This window comes from Penicillium diatomitis (genome assembly GCF_028827545.1).
Source record: "Penicillium diatomitis strain IBT 30728 chromosome Unknown utg000001l_segment0_segment0, whole genome shotgun sequence".
NCBI classification, from domain to species: Eukaryota; Fungi; Ascomycota; class Eurotiomycetes; order Eurotiales; family Aspergillaceae; genus Penicillium; species Penicillium diatomitis.
In genome coordinates this window covers 2,670,944-2,689,498 of record NW_026623173.1, presented here as the reverse complement: position 1 = coordinate 2,689,498, position 18,555 = coordinate 2,670,944, and the positions used below count along the sequence as shown (strand labels likewise).

The window sequence follows — 18,555 nt, the reverse complement described above, 5'->3', positions numbered from 1 at the left end:
CTAGGTGTCGTGCAAAGAGTAATAAGTCTATGTAACGCTGCCAGTCATGGCGGATATCAATGGTCTCTAGCAAAAAGACAGGAAACAAACACAGCTCGAAAAAGGCAAAGGGCAATAATGGAGGACGAGGTACTTTTGATTCGAATCGTTGTCGCGTCATGATACCTCGAGCGGTATTTTACTCAAGGTCCAGTGCTGAAAGAACAAAACTCCAAGAGCGCCCAATGCTTGGTGAAAGCAGAGAAAAAAAAAAGAAAAAAAGGGAATCACAGAATAGAGAAGTGGGAAAGCATCAACAGAGAAAACGGAGTGGGGGATACGCCAAAGAATGCAGTCGCTGAAGAGGGGACGATGTGTAGAAAGAGGGACTTTTGATCCCTTCTGCATGCGAGATTACGTGCTCGTCACGTAGAAAGGCTAGGAGATGAGTGTCTTGATGCAGTTCAATCATGACTGCGTGCGTTGGCTTTCCAACTCCCGCTGCTCGCCAAAGACACGACGGCTCATCTCCAGGACGGTCTCGAAGCCCTCACGACCACGCTTGGCGTTCTCGCGGAAGCGCTCCACGCTTGCGTCCTCCACCTTGTTCTTGATCTTTTGCCAGCCACCACAGAGCGCCGTGATCTTGGCCTCTTGGGTAAACTCTGTGGTGGTGTTGGGGGCGGAGGGGGACGGCTGATAGGTGACGGTCTCGCGGACGTTGAGAACATTCGACCAGGTCAAGTTCGTGGAGCACATGGTCACCTTCTTGGCCTGTGGGTCGACGTAGGAGACCTCGTAGACGTGAGAGACGGCATCGCCGCCGAAGAGAGATGAGACCCAAGATGGGACCGACTGATTGCATGTGATCAGACGTTCGGTGCGAAGCTGGAAGATGATAGAGACATGTCAGCTAGGTTTGCGCTTTGTAGGGTAAAGCGATGGGCATAGGCCATGGGGTGTCACTTACGATTCCAGTCTGAGGGTCGATCGTGCGAGACAGAGTGTCGACGCCGACGACGTGGGTAGCCTTGTCATTCCATGGGCAGTACTTTCTCCAGTTGGCAGTGGAGACCTCATCCCAGGAGTACTCAAAGTTGCATGTAGATGAGAAGACCTTCATGATGTGTGGGTTGAAGGGGTGAAGATTGGAGATTGTGGTCGCGTGTGTGGATGTGCGCGTCAATCAGAGGATATTGAGGTGAGAAACTTCCGTTTTGGTGATCGGACTGAAGGATGTAGGTCAAAGCGAGTGATGGAGGAGTGAAAGATGGGAGCTTGGCGTGTGAGGCTAAAGAAGGACTCTGGTGGCAAAGCTCTAGAATCACCGAGATGATCAAGCGTTGTGTAGATGAGTCAGGTATCGTGGAGGATGAGAAAAAAGATGGAGAAGGGTGGAGAGAGTGGCGATCGAGAGCGGCCAGAGGGGGATCCAGACGGTGCAGAGGGAGAATTTTCTCGTTTTCGCGGTTCGCTCAGGGCAAGCCGAGAATTCCCGCGCTTCAAGGGGAACCGCCCTATGAGAGATCTCCATGCCTGAGGCCGATATTGCCGGTTTCCAGATTCGAGATCGGACAGCGCCTGCAGAAGGGTCACATGACTCGCCATCACCACTTAGTCAGCCAACATGTGGGTTTTGATCTACGCGGGCAAATGTCATCATGCGTCTAATAGGTTCCTCGGAGATGAGCAATGGGGTGAAAATGATTCGCGTAGACCATTTACGGATTCAATCTCCATTCTCACTGTACATCATACATCGACATCGCCAAAAATGATCTTCATTGGGCAAGTGCATAACAAAGTGCATGTTCAATTGGCACAGTAAGTGAGCTGTGACATACAGATACTCTGATGTACATCTCGTAAATACCAGGTGAAATTTGGCTCTTTGTAGTAGAGGACCATCCCGAGTCAGACGGTCCATAACAATATTAGTCAGGCTATGATACTGCCGTCCACGTGATATTAGGTCAGCCTTGCTTACTGCTGCTGCTGTTGCCAACCGAGCTCGTGCATGCAACTCGTAAAGAGATGTGCTAACTTCCAAGAGACCCTGCTCAGCATGTAGAGAACGACAGAAGTTCATCAGATATTGAACTTTTACTTCCTACACTCCTATCCTTCGCAACTGAAATGGTACTAATTCGATCCAACCGATCTTCCTGTCAATCTGCCCAGTAATACTCAGGTTCACAGCTTTACGTTTCAAACGAGACTGAAGATAGCGATCACAGCCCGCATACGAACATATATCCATGTCTTATATCATAATCTCGCTTGTCCAAGGATCGTGTCGATGTGTGTGAGACTGTGAGTGGAATTAAGCAAGCTCTAGTGACACGCTGTTGGGGTCGTCCACCGACGGAATCGGTGGAGTTGCCTGGGCAGCTCCAGACTTTGGCGGTTGATCCGTGAACCACAGTCCAGTTCCACACTCCACGAGTCCACACTACTACACTGGCACGTAGTCGTAGTACTACTACCTGAATCGATAAACGTATCCTTTTGTGAACTACTGATAGTTGTACACTCCTCCATAACGTGGGCGAATCGTCAGGGAATGTAAAATTGTACAACAGTGTATTACCATGGACAGAGAGCGCACTAGAGTAGTAGCAGACACGGAACAGTGGACACTGGACAATTTCATCCTTCACATAGAATGTGTTGGTAACGGGCTGCACCGGCGACTGAAAGTACCTTTTTTCCCTGAATGTACATACCGCGTCAGGTCATCCTGCCTCCACGCTCATTTCCCAATTGGGTCATTCCCATTTGGGTCAAGCTATCATCCATTTCAGTGCTCCCCCTCCCTCTCGTGCTCGCTCTGTTGTTTTTTCCCTTCTCAAGCCACACATGCCTGCTCTCCCCAATTGGCCCCAGTCCCCTTTCTGTTCGGGCTCTGTTGTTGTGTTGTAACCCTGAACCCTGTGCCATTGCCCTACTTTTTCCCTTTGCTGTAATTTCCCTCAACCTCGACCCTCCATCTCTCTTCCTCTCTCCCTCTCTCCCTCTCTCCCTCTCTCCCTCTCTCCCTCTCTCCCTCTCTCCCTCTCTCCCTCTCTCCCTCTCTCCCTCTCTCCCTCCCTCTCGCGCTCCCACATTCCTCCGTTCCCACCAACCTCACATCCGGTCCATCTCCCGACTCTCTCACCAATCCCTCATCATGGTTGAACTCCGTAAGCGCAAAGCGCCCGCGCCACCTCCTGTGGTGGAAAAGAAGAGCAGACCAGCACCCAAAGCCAAAGCTGCCGCGGCCGCAGCCGCAGCCGCAAAGCCGGCGGAGACCACGAAGGAGAAGCCCAAATCTAAAGTGCCCGAGGCGGGCGACGCCATTGATCTTGACAGCTTCGGGGGCGAAGTTGAAACCCACGATGGTACCAAGACTACCTTGAAGAAGCTGGTCGAAGAGAGCAAAGCGGGTGTGGTCCTCTTTACCTACCCCAAGGCCTCGACCCCCGGCTGTATGTGTTTCTATCTTCCTTGTCCATCCTCACCGTGGCGCAATGTGCGCGCTTGGTCGCATACCCACTTGCGACAATATGGAAATCGCACAGTCGCGCGCACATCCTCTTATCCAGTCTAATTCTTGTGAATAGGTACCAAGCAAGCTTGCTCATTCCGCGACAATTACTCGCATTTGAGCTCAACGGGACTGACTATCTACGGTCTCTCGGCCGATTCCACCAAGGCTAATACCACTTTTAAGACTAAGCAAAATTTGCCTTATTCGCTGCTTTGCGACCCCAGTGCGACTTTGATCGGAGCCACTGGACTCAAGAAGTCGCCCAAGGGTACTGTGCGTGGTGTCTTTGCGGTGGACAAGAAGGGCAAGGTCTTGCTCCGCGAAGCCGGCGGCCCAGATGCGACTGTGGATGCGGTGCAGAAGCTGGTCGCAGAGGGATCACAAGGAGCAGAGAAATCCGAAAAGACCGAGGAGGCGGATGCGGATGCGGAGGAAGGGAGGTCTGAGGAGAAGCGGGAGAATGGAGCGGAGGAAGATGTGAAGAAGGACGATACGAAGGAAGAGGAAGAAGGTGAAAAGACCGAGGAAAAGTGATCGCGCGTGGAGCGAATGTTTGCGCAAGAGCGGGCAATGGACGATGAAACCGAGGCCTACCTATTTTAATTTTCGTCTAGACTCTTTCGGGCTCTCTCACCTATTGTCGCAGACTTGGACCCAGCTGATCAAGCAATTGAGACACACTAATATAGGCCGATTGTCACAGCGAGATCCCACTCCCACTCGAGAACTGTAGGCCTTGCAATGAGATCACAGCCCTGGGCTAGTACACGACTCCAGTGATAGTACCTTAGTATTACTTAGGTACGTAAATAGAACCGATTAGAAGATCGCGTATACCAGACATCAATTGTGTCAAGATTATTTGGACAAAAAAGCCGAGCCTCCAGATAAGTGATTACATCCGATCAAAGGAAGCGTCCGGTCAGGATCTGGTCTTAAGCGTGTAACAATCTGTAAGGTGCGCTTGTAACGCAGTTCTTCAGGAACAGAAGGCAGCCGGGATTGTATCCTGTACTCTCCCGGCAAAACATATGGCGTTGACATGATCGCGATCTGATTTTGACCCCACATTAGATGATATGCTCCTTTGGCTGGGATTACTCTCACCGTGCAGAGTAGCCCTGTCCAACGGGAGTTCCTGGTCTTAGATCTAGCAAAAATGCTGTGTGCCTGGGTGCCATAGTCATACATACTACAGTACACACTACAGTACACACTACAGTACACACTACAGTACACCGCACATGCGAAAAACGTACCGACATCATGCAGGCCTCTTGACTCTCTCCGCCGCTCAATCACGTGACCTTTGCACCTCCGTGGACCCGACGTACCGCACCGATGACCCTCCAGCTCGCCGCAAGCGCTTTGAACGATTCCTCAGCATTGTCTCTTTGCAGAGGTAAGTCTACGACGCTCTATCTTTGCTCCTTGGAAGGCTGCATATCCTTTGTATGTCAGTGCTTCGAGACTTTCCAAGGCGCATGACTCATCATATCCCGTTTCGCATAGTTCAGAGTCTTCAGTCATGGCTCGCGATGTCGTCAAGGCCGCTCAGTCGGCGTCTCATGTTATGAAGGTCTCTCAGGTGCGTGACCAGATTGCGGCCCCCGAAAATCTTCAATCCTGGGGGAAAACAAAAAGGCCGGCGGATGGGGAACAGTGTCCATCGTGCTAAACTTAAGACCCGCTACACAGAAATACACCGTCCGCTCCACCGGCGTCTGGGAACGGATTCGTCGCCTGCTCGCTATTGAACCTGATCGATCCAGCGGCATCCCCTTGAACTCTCAATTCCGTCTTCCATCGCCCGGCTCTCTTCCTCCTCTGGCCTACGAGGACCCCGTCACCACCCCGGCGGGCGATATCGCTGACAACCCCTACTGGAAGCGTGACATGCGCCGGAGCTACCCCAAGCTGAGCACCGTGAGCCAGGCCGATGCAGTCAGCTTGCTGACTGTGGGCAGCCAGGCTGCGCCCAAGGACGAGGTGTTGCAGATTGGCGAGGCTGGCGCCAAGCAATTGGTGGAGGTGCAGCAGGAGGGTCAGGAGCGTGGTTTGGCTGCTCTGTTCGAGAAGGATCAGAAGAGCATTCAGGGTGTCTTGGGGGCCAACGGTTTGCCTCCTACCCCGGCCAACATCAATACAGTCTCGCAGGCTGCTCGATCCAAGTATGAGATTGACTCGGAACATGGTTACCCTGAGGTGTAAGTCTTGCCTTGTACTTTTCTGTCCTTGTTTCCTTTGACATTTGGGAAAACCTGGACAAGAAGTCTACACTGCCTCTAAGCTGCGGGGGGTTTTTTTTACGGTTGGCCCATAAGCTGATTCTCATATCTGTGAACAGGTACCCTTGCCGTACATTTGTTTGATTAGACAATCCTCTTGGGATTTTTTTGTGGTACGCCGTGTCTAGACTACGGAGGGGTTTACCTGCAACTGGGGGCGTAGTAGCCTTTTCTTCTTTGAAATTGAATTGATTCTGTTCCCGTTTACCCGATGTGATAGCTCCAGGCTTGTCCTTGTCGCGCAGCGTCCTTTTTGCGAGTTTGAAGACTCTTAAAGGTTCCGTGGGTGGTCAAGTAATCCTGCCAAGTGGGACAACTAAGAACCATATTGGATCCATCAATATGTAGCGGGTCGTGAGCTATAACTCGCTACAGTCTTTCCATGCCTGTCCAACTTTCCCGTACTTAGCAAATGCTGCCCGTCTGCTACATGAAATGATGCAGCGCTCCGCCACCTGCGTGAAAAGATCATAGTAAACTGCTCTTGTATCGACGCTGTACATGCGAGACCGATTCAATGTTCCAACTGAAGATATACTCGAGTGCATATCCATACTTGACGTCATACGACGCTCCTGTACAAACAGTCTAAGTGTTTCTCGTTCCACTTCTTCCGTAGGGAATCCTGCTCGTGTCCTCGCCTGATGGCACAACCCTTTTTTTGTCTTTTGTCCTTTGTCTTGAGTACCTGCATCTTCGCCGTAAATCTGAGCCGGAGGGCTAAGCAAGTTGAGTTGAGCAGGCTGGTCCCGTCGGGGTCTTACAAATTTTACGAGGTAGCGAATTCGAGGCGGTTGAAAGTACCACCTTTTCAAATGTAGTGTCCAAGGGCTTGAGGTATGGACTCGTGAGATACTTCAGTGAATGGGCTTTTGCAATGAGAGAATAACCATTGCTCTACCAGTTTCGACGTCCGATCCTGCAGGCAGTGGAATCAAGTAGGTGAAAATTCAAGGTTGCAACTTGCAAGTCGTCGGGATTCCACGGATATACATATATGCTTTCTATATGGCAATGGTGAAAGAAGAGCCACGAGTCTCATGACGACTTGAGAGCATGAAATGTCTGCGCTAGGATTTTGCCGATGTTCCAAAGGTCTGAAACATTTACTTCGGTGGGCTGAGTCAGGACTGGTGGCTGTGCATGAGGCTGAGCTGGTCAGATATGTATTCGTAAACCAAGAGCCTACCGTATTTCGACCTAAAGGCGGGAATGCCGTTGGAATTCGTGTTGGCTCACGGGATGTTGCTCTATCATGAACATACTTCCACTTGTCTAAAGCTTGTAAGGTGTGCCTTTGCCAAAATGACCGAGACCAAGGCACTGCATAGGGTCCCCGATCGTCATTGCTTGCAGATATAATAATGAGTTCGAGTCCGACATGCTACGAAGCCGCATTGGGTCGACGAATCAACTACGAGCGATTGACTGACGCTGGCTAAATGCTATCGCCCGATACCTTCGCAGTTCGATGGCCAGCACAACGTCGTCCGAAAATTGTTTTTCAAAGCGTCTCTGTCGTTCCGGAAACGTTCTCGCTAATGTCCGCCCTACGATCCCCGGATACGTCTGCCGGATACCCAGTCATTACCGGAGTGAATATGAACCCAAGGTGAATGTAAGCGTTTGCATTGGCATTAGCTGATTAAGAATAAAGAAAATAAGCTGGAACTAGATGTACAGGGATCGCCTCCATCTTGTATGTCGTTAAACATGATTTCTCCGTGGCGACTTTCAGTATGGCTCATCGACTAGCACGGGACGAACGGATATTTAATCGAAGGGGTTAACGCGAGTGCCCCACCAGGTGAGGAACAAGCTGAGGCCGACGGTCTCGAACACACGGGAGACAGCGCTGACGGCCACGGTGTCCAGGGGACGCTTCTCCAGGAAGAGCTGGCTGACAACCTATACGTGGAAAGCGAAACGTTAGTGGATGTGATCAGTCGAAATCGGCTTTTGAATATTTGCGAGCGACTCGAAGATATCCCAAGGAAGATACTTACACCGGGGGCAGAGCTGGCAAAGAAGATCAATGAACCGAGGTAGGCAGCACCCTTATAGCTGAGAGTACCAGTAGCGTTGATGAGAGCGGCGACACCGTAGGTCTGGACGGCACTGCCGGCGAGGGAGCTACCCCAGGCAGCGGCGGCACCGGCAGCCTCCTTGGACTTGAGGAACTCCTCCTTGGAGTTGGAGGCCTGAGCCCGGTGGTAGGTGTCACCGAACAGAGGGGCGAGGATGCCAAGGGAGGCAGTGTGGGTGAAGAAGGTACCCATCGCAATAGCGGAGGGCTTGACGGGAGGAAGGTCTGGAGCGTAGATGACGATGTTAGTGAATTGAACGCCTTTCTCCATCGCCTGTTCTCCCGGTGGCATTTCTCTTCACTCTTTCCTGCCATTTGCACGAGCGTGGACACGATGACTTAGAGATACATACAATGAAGGGTAGTCATGATGGCGGTTGGAGGTGGGTGAGTTTTCGGAAGGTTCGAAGGGTGTGAAAAAGGCCTGAGGGGATGGAATAGAGAAAGTTGGAAGAATCGACTGACGGGAGCAACGAGCTTTAAAGGGAGCTTTTGAAAGCTGGCCAGTGAGCAGGTGACCCAGGCAAAGGTCGCAGAGAGCTGGGAATGCGGTGACGTCGTCATGATTCAGTCTAGATTGGGCGACTTCATGCGGAGGAGCGCCATGACGTCAGGTTACAGTGGTCGCAGCGGGCAACTGTTCGGTTGAAACCTCCTCCTCCTCCCTCCTTGAATAAACAGTTGCACACCTACAGCCCTACTCTTTCCTTTGGCTCCAGTTCCCACTATAGGTCGGCCAATATTTCTCCTTTCCTTCGACGATCCCCCCCCCTCTCCCAAACTTCCTTGTTCTGGGACAAGGTGGCTTCGGACCAGGACAGTTTCCCGAATTGATTGAAGATTCGTCATGCAGTTACGGCACGACAAGGAACACTTGGAAACTTCGATGAGAACTGGGTTCCGCTAAGTCCACAACGTGGATATGGCGTTTCAAATTGTGGTTCCCAGGTGCAAGGATATCCTCACTTGAGAGAATGATGCGCTAGTTCTCACAACTCCCCCCGCTCAACCTGTGGCTCCTCCATGCGTGTGCTTCTAGCCGTTCGAACCCGGTGTCAGTCCCCCGGAGTTGGCGCCAACCATGTGGAGAAGGTCGAGATGGTTCCGATCGGCTGGGCTCAACGCACGGGCACGACCTTCTTCCGTCTTTGGTCGGAGTGAGAACTTTGAGATTGCCAGTGCTACTGCTGATATATTCGTCCAGCCTTCTTTCTCACGGGGGCTAGAGACGCTAGCTCATGTACTACCGGTACCACCGGTGCTACCGAATAGTACGACTGCACCATGAGGTTGACTTACGGATTGTACTCGTCTCCGCTTCACCTGCTACTTGCGATTTCGGTCCAACAGGCGCACAATTGAGATAGGTGGGTCGGCAACGGGGAACAGCGCGACGGTCGGACACAGTTTCTGCTGTGAAAGTCTCGCTCGTATCCTGGTTCGTGGTCTGCGGTCGAGCCTGAAGAGTCTCTTCACCTGCAAATCGTCCACCTGGATCCCTTCCGCTTCCAGTTACGGTAGTTCCAATTTGGGTATATATTTATGCATGTGTACAAATGTACACCACTGTTGAGCACGTGACTGGCCTGTGGCGCCCTTCCAAGCTGGAAAAGGACAAGAAGATCTAGAACATCATGTGATGCATGTCCGATAAGCTCAACGCAGACCCGCCGAGAAGCTTATCGCCGCACCAAATAATTTTCCAGTCTTTTTTCCCCTTAGATTTGTTATTATTCATTTTAAAAATCCTCACGAGAACCAGATCTTCCCAACTTTTCTGATCATTCCACGCGCCGATACCGTCTCCGCCACCGATACGATATGACGAGTCGCTCACCATCCCCCGACACAGTGCTCAATGCGCCCTTGTTGGTGACGGACTCGTTGGCACCCCCGCGGGATATCAAGGCTGCGGGGACGACGAGTACAACTTTCGATGGACTGCTCAAAGAGCCTCTCCTGCTAAAGGAGGATCTCAAAAATGGCTGTGGTGGTCAATTTTGGCCTGCGGGCATGGTGTTGTCCAAATATATGCTCTCCACGCATGCAAAAGATTTGGCAGGGAAATCAATGTAAGTCATTGTCCTACTCCCCCTCTCTTTCCGGGACTGTCCCCTGGACGGTTGGGGGGGGGGGGGGGGGGGCGGAAACTGCACCGGCAGTCATGGCGAGACAACGCTAGATAAAGCGGAAAGAAAAAGGACCTGAAGTAGAAGTTGTCTTGGTCTGTGGCGAGGTGCGCGAAATACTAAACAAATTGGCGCAGAGTGGAGTTAGGAGCTGGAGGTGGACTTGTCGGATTGGCAGTTGCCCGCGGATGCGAGATCGGTCTCCCTCTTCACATCACGGATCAAGTTCCCATGTTCGACCTAATGAAAGACAACATCGCTTTGAATCATCTGGACTCGGCCGTTGTGGCATCGGTGCTGGACTGGGGAGAGCCCATCCCCGGTCATATTCCGTCCAAACCCGACGTGATCCTCGCGGCCGACTGCGTCTATTTCGAACCCGCTTTTCCTCTCCTCATCACCACGCTGCAGGATTTGTTGGGTCCGAACTCGGTCTGTTACTTTTGTTACAAGAGACGGCGTAGAGCGGATCTGCGGTTCATGAAGATGGCAAAGAAGGCCTTTGACGTGCAGGAGGTGCGCGATGATCCCAATGCGGCCGAGTACAGTCGAGAGTCGCTATACATGTACACGATCCGCATGAAGCCCACCAAGCAACCGGCTACGACGACAAGGGATCATATCTCAACCATGAAGGAGTCGACGATATCATTGGCAGAGGTGGAAAACCAGGATTGAATCGAGTAGAATATCATCATCATCATCATGAGTCACGATGCGATTGGGCATTTTCAAAGAGCGCAAAGCACGAAAAGATTTCAAGTCAAGGACAAAGAACGCCTTTCTTTTTGTAAATTGACATATGCATAAACCCTAGGTTTGTGAGAGAGAAAAAAAAGTATAAATATTGAAACAAGCACACTAAAGCTTGAGGGTATCTCCACTGTTCTTTTGAGCCGCGCTCACCTTGGCGCCGCTCATGTCTGTGACCTGGCCCTCCTTGTTGATGACCTTGACACCGCCCTTTTTCAGGTCCGACACAATTTGCTGCTTCTCGGCCTTCTTGCCGGAGGGCTTGATCGTCAGCGGCTCCTTCTTCTGGCTCTTCTTTTGCCTCCTCTTGCGGGCCTTCTCTTCACGGGTCATCTCATCCTTGGAAATGACCGCACCGGTCTTGAGAACAACCTCGCCGGCAGTACGTCCGTCATCTCCGGGCTTGTAGATCTCCTGTGGAGCCAGACCCGAGGCTCCAGCGACGGCACCACCAGCCGTTGGCCGGGCGTCCTCCATCATAATGGTGGGAGCGTCCGTGACCACGTTGATGCTGACCTGGGGAGTCTGAGGCTTGTAGTTCAGGTTGCACAGGAGGTCAAGCTTGGAACTAATCTCCTTCCACAGATCGGTGACCTCGGCATGTTCACGCATCAACTTCTGGTTCTTTGGATCGACGTAATTGGCGTCGGTCGCTCGCAGGTGGTCCGCTTCGTACATCTCTGCGAGACTTTGCTGGGCTTTGGTGTCCTCGAGCTCGAAGCGTCCACGCCGGGTGGACTGAAGGTCGGCTGCGCCTGGTCGTCGGCGGATGACCTCGTCGAACTCCTTGGCCAAGATGCGGCGCTTGACGAGCTCTTCGATGTCCTCGGTGGTTTCATTCGTCACGACGGGGACGGGCTTGCCCACGCGCTCAAAGTCGAGATCCTCTTCGATGAGGGAGTTGACGGGACGCTCGACGGCCCGAGCCTCACCGGCAACCATCCACTCTTTCTTAGCCACATTGGCCGCTTCCAGACGGCGGATCTCATCTGCGATACGCGCACGTTGTTTCTCGTGCGTTGAGCGTGGACCTTGGGACTCTTCGGCACCCGCCATATCTTCGTCTTCCTCCTCCGCCTCGGAGTCTTCGTCGAAGAGGTCACGACGAACATCAGCCATGGCACGCTCCATGTCATTCTCGATCATCTCCGCAGAGGGCTGTGTCTTTGGTAGCGCGCGGCTCTTCTTCTTCGAGGCCTTGCGAGGAGGTGGAGCAAAGAAGTCGGCGTATTTGATGTCGTTGGCATTCTCAATGCCACCCATACCCGCGTCCTCTCCTTCAAAGGCTCCCTCCTCGTCTGAATCCGAGTCCGCATTGAGGTCGGCATTTCCGAAAGTAGGACCGTCATCCTCGCTATCATCGTCCATCTCTTCGTCCTCCGCTGAACCGCGTGGCTTCTTCGAAGATGAGTTTGGAACAGTGCCCATGCTGCCGCTCGCCAAAGGATTGGCGTGCCAGTCAATGTCCTCCTCGTCGCTATCCTCCTCATCGTTGCCTGCGCCTCGAGCATCTAGCCTCTCGAAATGCTCTGTTTGTTTGTTGAAGTCGTCAATGGAGAAGAATCCATCGTTCAGGCCGAAGGGATCCTCGACGTATGTGCCTCCATCTTCCTCCTCGCCTGATGCGTCATCTTCGTTCATGCCATCCTCCTCCTCCATTATATCCTCCTCATCCGATGACTCTTCCTTTGAGTCTGCCGATGGTCCCTCCATGTCCTCTTCCTGCATCTCAACGTCGCCGGTTTCCGAGAAATCGTCAGACAAACTTTCGCCTTCGTCGCTCTCGGAAGCTGACATTTCGGGGTCGGAGCCGCTCAAGCCCTCGGGATCATCATCTTCGTCGGAGGAGTTCTCCTCATCCTCCTGATCGAGCAACGTGATATCCCGCTCCACCTCACGACCCGCAGACTCTAGAATGCGAATGGCCTGCTCCCATATTTGAGTCGAGTTGAAGCCGTCCACATACAGATTCTTCAATTGTAATGGCGGAACATCGTCAAAGCCAGTCTCTGTGCGCTTGCGCTTCTTGTTTGCTTGGCGACGGAGCGTTTGGCAATCCACGACAGAGGCTGCCAGCGGATCGAGAATTTGCTTTGCGGAGTCCGCGATTTGAGTGTGCAATTGATCGGTGGGACGAAGAAACTCCCATGGTTTTGACAGTACACTCGGGAATGTCTGCCCGGATGTCGTTCCGTTTGTCGAAGGTTGAGCTTTCCCCATGACGATTTGGGTACGCCGAAATTGAAGATGGACGATTTTATTGAAGCCTCGTCGGACTAACCGCGGAGAGTCGCAGACGGGAAGAAAAATTATTGCGTGCACGGGCCATTCTGGAAGGGTCCCCCGATAAGCCCAAGCGATAAGATAAGCGCAGATGTCCTGGCCATGAGTATAATCACCTGGAGTCGACTGTCAACAATCCAGGGAGGCCTGGCTGGAGTGTGGACTGCTAGGACTACTTGTGCATCTTTACTGCACAATTCCTGGTCATGGCCTGATGGAAGCAATAAATCTCAACTTTAGCTCTTGCGATCAAACCACCCATCTTAGACTCCAAATGTCTGGACTCCTGGACTCCATGTGACAAGAAAGCAGAGTTCTTTACAGAATCTTTCCCCGTCAAAGCACAGCAGTGACTGTCGTTACCTACAACAATGTTTACGCTTTAAGCAACAACTTTGGCCATTTTGAATGAAGAGTAAGCATCTCAACAGTACCGAATGAGCAGGGCTACCATGCTATAGCCGTGCTGACTGCATCAGGTACTGTAGTAGTGCCAGTTAAGGGAGCTTGAAGGTGATAATATCTTCAAAATCTCAAGTGGATAATCGTCAATCAATAAAGTGTCGGAATATTTTTTTCTTCATAGCATCGTATTCGCTGTATTGGTGCTGACTGCTGACTGTTGACGGGGCATCGTTCCGGGGCGTTCTAGCATAACTCTCTGTATTGCACACTCCACGGATATCATCATTTTGCTGGTACTATAAGCTCATATGGGTTTACACCAATGATGAGCCGTCCAGTGACCATAATTCCAGAGCTCAAACAATGTGTTCTAATCAACCTCAGGGAGAATTTTTGGTACGCGACATGACGGAAAGATACCATCATGACTGCGAATCGCCACAAGCTGAGTAGTAAGCTCGCCTCGAGACGTCGATTGTTTTCACTCGGAATGAGCGACCGCGCCAGAGATTTTGACTGCTCTCTGATGTCAAGTCTGGAACTACCCAGGTCTCGTCATTGCCAGTCTGTATAGTTCGCCCGCTGACAGAGCCAGCGCCAAGGTGCGACTTGTTCGAGTCTTCGAGGGGCAATCAATCTTCTGCAACCTCGTCACGAGGCGAGTCCATGGAGACAATCTCTAACATTTTGATGGATAATACCAGAATTGCCGGACCATGTGTGTCTTGTCATTGGCTGTTCTCCGTTTTCTGTGTTTTCTGTCATCATGACGGACTGTCGAATCCCTCCGATCTATATAGATCCCGAAAGTGACACCGTTTTCAACGGCTCGAGATTCGACTTGTCCTGCATCTCAAAACATATGCGAGCTTTGCAGCCTTAACAAACTTCTATATATAACTGTTACGTCTTTCCAGACTTTCCAGGTCTATTCACTTGCTCACCATTCAGCGACAATGTCTCCCATCTCTCAATATGTCGAAAGGCCCGCAACCGGTGCCAAATCCCAGTTCGAGCCAGGTAAGCTGGGGAACAAACGATCACTTCACACCTGAAGCATTGGAAAAATACTATCCTGTCTCTGAACTTCACGAGAAGTCCGATCTATAGCCATCATTATAACCATCATTATAACCATTGCCAGGCCACAAGATTCCCATCCAGCACATGGACAAGCCCGGCCTTGAGTCCGAGATGGCTGATCCCAAGCCCGTCTACGACCAAATTCCAACCGAAGACGGTGGCTATCAGCCATACAAGCCCGCGGGCAAACTGAAGGGCAAAAGAGCAATCATCACCGGGGGCGATTCTGGTATCGGCCGCGCAACGGCTATCCTGTATGCCATGGAGGGCGCATCTAGCATGATTGTCTACTTACCTGAAGAAGAGACCGATGCTCAAGAGACCAAACGGCTTGTGGAAAAGCATGGAACCAAGTGTCATTGTCTGGCGATTGATCTGCGAAAGCGAGAGAATTGCAAAAAGGTCATTGATACTGCCGTGCAGACCATGGGAGGGATTGACATCTTAATCAATAATGCGGCTTTCCAGAATATGCTGAGTGATATCAGCGAATTGAGCGAGTGAGTGGCTTTATTATCTCTTAACAACGAAGGCCTTGCGACCTTTCAAGAGAAAAAAAAAGGGCGACTGACAAAAACATGCCAGGGAACAATGGGAACGAACCTTCGATACCAACATCCACTCTTTCTTCTACTTGTCCAAGTACGCCTTACCGCACATGAAACGAGGTTCCACCATCATCAATTGCTCCTCGGTCAATCCGTACATTGGCCGCGGTGACTTGCTTGATTACACATCTACTAAGGGAGCCATCGTTGCGTTTACGCGCGCTCTATCGAATCAGCAGCTCAAGAATGGAATTCGTGTCAATTGCGTCTGTCCCGGCCCGAGTACGTATCGAAGACTTCTTCCCTTTGACTTGACTCTGCAAGTTGTGCAATGAGAACGGAGCCAACTGACGCAACTCTCTACCTAGTTTGGACCCCTCTGATCCCATCGACGATGCAGACTTCGGCAATGGACCAATTCCATGCTGTTCCCATTGGACGGCCGGGGCAGCCAAGTGAAGTGGCAACATGTTTTGTCTTCCTGGCTAGTCAGGACAGCAGTTATATTGCTGGCCAGTGTCTTCACCCCAACGGAGGTGTGATGGTGAATGGTTAAAAGTGAAAGTATGACGGAAATTGACTCAACTAGGGGCCATGTGCTCAGAAAAGAGTCGATTGCCAACCAGATCCATACCTTTCTCGAGTCAGGTACTGTGAAAACTTGAGATGGAGCTCGGCCAGTAAACGTTGGTCGAAAGAGATCGCATGAATTAAAAATGATGGTTAGAGGAAGTCACATTTTCTAGTAACCCAATTGAAAAGAGTAGTTCTCAGCAGACGCGCGCCAAATTACCGTAGAACCGAGACCTTCAGTAAAAACTAGTTATTCCCGAGGCAACCTTTTACTCCGTACAAACCCTCAAACTAGGTGGAAACGGATAATGGTAAGGAAATTCAGTCACAGCAGGAGCTGAGCGTGGATGATGTACAATTTCGAACCAAGAAAAAAGAAACATGAATCGACTTGGCGATGGCTGAGAATAGATTGAACCCCACTATTTTGGGTGGGGGAGGGGATAAACATGAGATGTAAGAAGAGAACGAAAGAGGTAAAGCAGCCCGAGGCTTTTTAACGACGGTACCACATGCGAGTGATCTTGGTGTGACGCATCTTCTTCTGCAACTGGAAGATACCGTACATCAGAGCCTCGGCGGTAGGGGGGCCTATGATCAGTTAGTACCTGCTGAACCACAAGCTGTCAGCAGGGCAGAGCCTTGTAGCACTTACATCCAGGAACATAAACATCAACGGGAACAATACGATCACAGCCACGGACAACCGAGTAACTGTAGTGATAGTAGCCACCTCCATTGGCGCAGCTGCCCATGCTGATAACCCACCGGGGGTCGGGCATCTGATCGTAGACCTGACGGAGAGCAGGCGCCATCTTGTTTGTCAGAGTACCGGCGACGATCATCACGTCGGACTGACGGGGAGAGGCACGGAAAATGATTCCAAGACGATCCTGATCGTAGCGGGGGGTGGACAAGTGCATCATCTCGACGGCACAGCAGGCGAGGCCGAAGGTCATCGGCCAGAGAGAGCTCTGACGAGCCCAGTTGGTAACTTGATCGAGTGTAGTCCTGCATGATATGTCATCAGCACCGAATCCTCCAGCAGATCACGTATCACGGTGGCAATAAACGCCCGAGTTAACATACAAGACATATTGCATCGCGCCCTCTTTCTTCTCTTGGCTGGGCAGAGGCACTTCTGTTCGGACCTTGCCAGAGGCGGTAAGTGACTGTCCGCTAGTGGACTGGCGCTCCAGGGCATTTGCAGACTTCTGCGAAGAGGTAGTCAAGGCGGCAATGGGGCTGGCACGAGGAATGCATGCTGCGATTCGAGGGCGCACTGTTCGAGTTGTGTTAGAGAGCTGGCCACGGTCTTCGGAAGCATTGCGTCTAACAAGTTGAGGGATTTTTTTTCATACCACACAAGGCGCCAGAGACGGCAGGTCTCGCAATAGGCAACATGATGACTGCTGGAGGAGCAAAGTGAAGGTTCCCAGGTGCGATTTGGACGGAGTGGCGGACTTGGGGGATTATCGCGGAGGACTTTGGCAGATGCGGTGATCTCACGTGACTCGTGTCACCGGCTTTGGCGGGTGACTGATTGGCGGATCTGAACACACGCGGGGATCCACTTGACAGCAACTGGTCAGTCGATATATGGATTGGTAGAACAGTCCCTTGATCAAAGATGGAGAGCTGGATAATGAGCCTGTGATTGCAATTTGAGTAGAAGAGAGAGGAATATTACTTCTAAGCCGATAGCTGAAGACATGTAGCTGACCAAGAGAAAACCGATCTGAAACTCATATTTAAATGCCCAGCCCAGGCTTCATTGCGTGCATCCTCGGCCCGCATTGAATCTAATCATCTCAACCTCTCCACGGAATCTCCGTCATCGGGCGGTCAGGCAGCCCACCACATCAGACACAGTCTGTCCTCATCGGAGACATTGAGGTCTTGCTCAGGTACGGTTCAGTTAGTCTTGGCTGTATCTTCAGGTCGTCATTGTTTGCTCTGCTCTGGCAAGGCCTCTCTAAACGACGGTCATACCCCTGTTCAGCATAGGAACGCCGAGAAATCCACGGCGCAAAGGCCCACCTTGATTTGAGAACGCGGCCTGTCCAACTAGATAAACGTGCGCTCAAAGTGTCCATCACTTACCGCTCTGCAGCAGTATCGGCATCTCGAATTCTTGTGAAGCGCACATCATCCTCGTTGACCATGGCGGGCCCTCGGATAGCCTGCATTGGAGTGATTGGAAAGACGGTATGGAGATCCATCATGACCAGTGGACTGCCATTACTGACATGAATATCTACAGGACAACCCCCTTCACATCTCTCTCTTCCCACCGTATACGGACTCGACGATTGAGTTCTCCTTCATGCTCAACTCTTGTCTTGACATTATTGAAATTCGTCGCAAACAGACCTCCATCGATCAGGATCTTGGACTGCTGCATGCAATCGATGAACGTCTAGCCGCCTATGGTTGGCTCACGACAACGGGTGTGAAGTTTTTAATTATCGTAGATCATTTTGGACGGGAGGCTATGGCTACAGGAAAGACCACAGGACCTGCAGTCAGTGGTCTGAGGGACTCTGACCTGAAACCGGTGGGACATCTCCCTCTCTCTCTTTCGTGGTGTGGCAGTGCACTTGGCTAATCACTGATACATGATAGGCTTTCCGAGCATTGCAAAGCGCATACATCCAGCTGCTTCAGAATCCTTTTTATACACCAGACGAACATGCACCAGCATCGGGGACGACAGCAGGCGCTGCGACTGCAACTGCATGTCAACCTATCTCCAATCCCAAGTTCATCGCAGATGTCCAACGCATTGGCCAGACGTGGACCCCGGGCGCTGCTATGTAAATCAATGATGGAACCCAGAACAATTCAAAGGGATTTGAAGCACCAGACTTGTGCATTCGTCACTTTCACCATGTATCAA

General features: G+C 51.5%; 9 protein-coding genes across 9 annotated transcripts; 5 read left to right on the top strand and 4 right to left on the bottom strand.

Moving 5' to 3' along the window:
* Positions 1-447: 447 nt before the first annotated feature.
* On the bottom strand, positions 448-1,102 carry N7539_000740 (putative mitochondrial protein sorting (Msf1); the record flags this gene model as incomplete). Its single annotated transcript, XM_056930344.1, has 2 exons — positions 448-867; positions 950-1,102. The coding sequence occupies 2 exons, from the start codon at positions 1,100-1,102 to the stop codon at positions 448-450; spliced, it is 573 nt and encodes a 190-aa protein (XP_056794637.1).
* A 2,046-nt stretch (positions 1,103-3,148) lies between these two features.
* Positions 3,149-4,042, top strand: N7539_000739 (thioredoxin peroxidase DOT5; the record flags this gene model as incomplete). Its single annotated transcript, XM_056930343.1, has 2 exons — positions 3,149-3,446; positions 3,582-4,042. The coding sequence occupies 2 exons, from the start codon at positions 3,149-3,151 to the stop codon at positions 4,040-4,042; spliced, it is 759 nt and encodes a 252-aa protein (XP_056794636.1).
* A 710-nt stretch (positions 4,043-4,752) lies between these two features.
* N7539_000738 (uncharacterized protein) lies at positions 4,753-5,719 on the top strand (the record flags this gene model as incomplete). Its single annotated transcript, XM_056930342.1, has 3 exons — positions 4,753-4,910; positions 4,979-5,096; positions 5,207-5,719. The coding sequence occupies 3 exons, from the start codon at positions 4,753-4,755 to the stop codon at positions 5,717-5,719; spliced, it is 789 nt and encodes a 262-aa protein (XP_056794635.1).
* Positions 5,720-7,569: 1,850 nt separating this feature from the next.
* Positions 7,570-8,251, bottom strand: N7539_000737 (DUF1761 domain-containing protein; the record flags this gene model as incomplete). The annotated part of the gene is made up of 3 exons (XM_056930341.1): positions 7,570-7,704; positions 7,803-8,107; positions 8,236-8,251. 3 exons carry the CDS (start codon positions 8,249-8,251, stop codon positions 7,570-7,572), a joined length of 456 nt encoding a protein of 151 aa, XP_056794634.1.
* A 1,452-nt stretch (positions 8,252-9,703) lies between these two features.
* Positions 9,704-10,689, top strand: N7539_000736 (uncharacterized protein; the record flags this gene model as incomplete). Its single annotated transcript, XM_056930340.1, has 2 exons — positions 9,704-9,954; positions 10,149-10,689. The coding sequence occupies 2 exons, from the start codon at positions 9,704-9,706 to the stop codon at positions 10,687-10,689; spliced, it is 792 nt and encodes a 263-aa protein (XP_056794633.1).
* A 183-nt stretch (positions 10,690-10,872) lies between these two features.
* N7539_000735 (rRNA-processing protein MPP10) lies at positions 10,873-12,984 on the bottom strand (the record flags this gene model as incomplete). The annotated part of the gene is made up of 1 exon (XM_056930339.1): positions 10,873-12,984. The coding sequence occupies one exon, from the start codon at positions 12,982-12,984 to the stop codon at positions 10,873-10,875; it is 2,112 nt and encodes a 703-aa protein (XP_056794632.1).
* A 1,424-nt stretch (positions 12,985-14,408) lies between these two features.
* Positions 14,409-15,639, top strand: N7539_000734 (oxidoreductase, short-chain dehydrogenase/reductase family; the record flags this gene model as incomplete). The annotated part of the gene is made up of 4 exons (XM_056930338.1): positions 14,409-14,472; positions 14,597-15,035; positions 15,121-15,365; positions 15,452-15,639. The coding sequence occupies 4 exons, from the start codon at positions 14,409-14,411 to the stop codon at positions 15,637-15,639; spliced, it is 936 nt and encodes a 311-aa protein (XP_056794631.1).
* A 513-nt stretch (positions 15,640-16,152) lies between these two features.
* Positions 16,153-17,060, bottom strand: N7539_000733 (NuoB/complex I 20 kDa subunit family protein; the record flags this gene model as incomplete). Its single annotated transcript, XM_056930337.1, has 4 exons — positions 16,153-16,247; positions 16,312-16,667; positions 16,746-16,971; positions 17,018-17,060. The coding sequence occupies 4 exons, from the start codon at positions 17,058-17,060 to the stop codon at positions 16,153-16,155; spliced, it is 720 nt and encodes a 239-aa protein (XP_056794630.1).
* A 759-nt stretch (positions 17,061-17,819) lies between these two features.
* N7539_000732 (uncharacterized protein) lies at positions 17,820-18,476 on the top strand (the record flags this gene model as incomplete). Its single annotated transcript, XM_056930336.1, has 3 exons — positions 17,820-17,864; positions 17,920-18,213; positions 18,282-18,476. 3 exons carry the CDS (start codon positions 17,820-17,822, stop codon positions 18,474-18,476), a joined length of 534 nt encoding a protein of 177 aa, XP_056794629.1.
* Between the last annotated feature and the right edge of the window lie 79 nt (positions 18,477-18,555).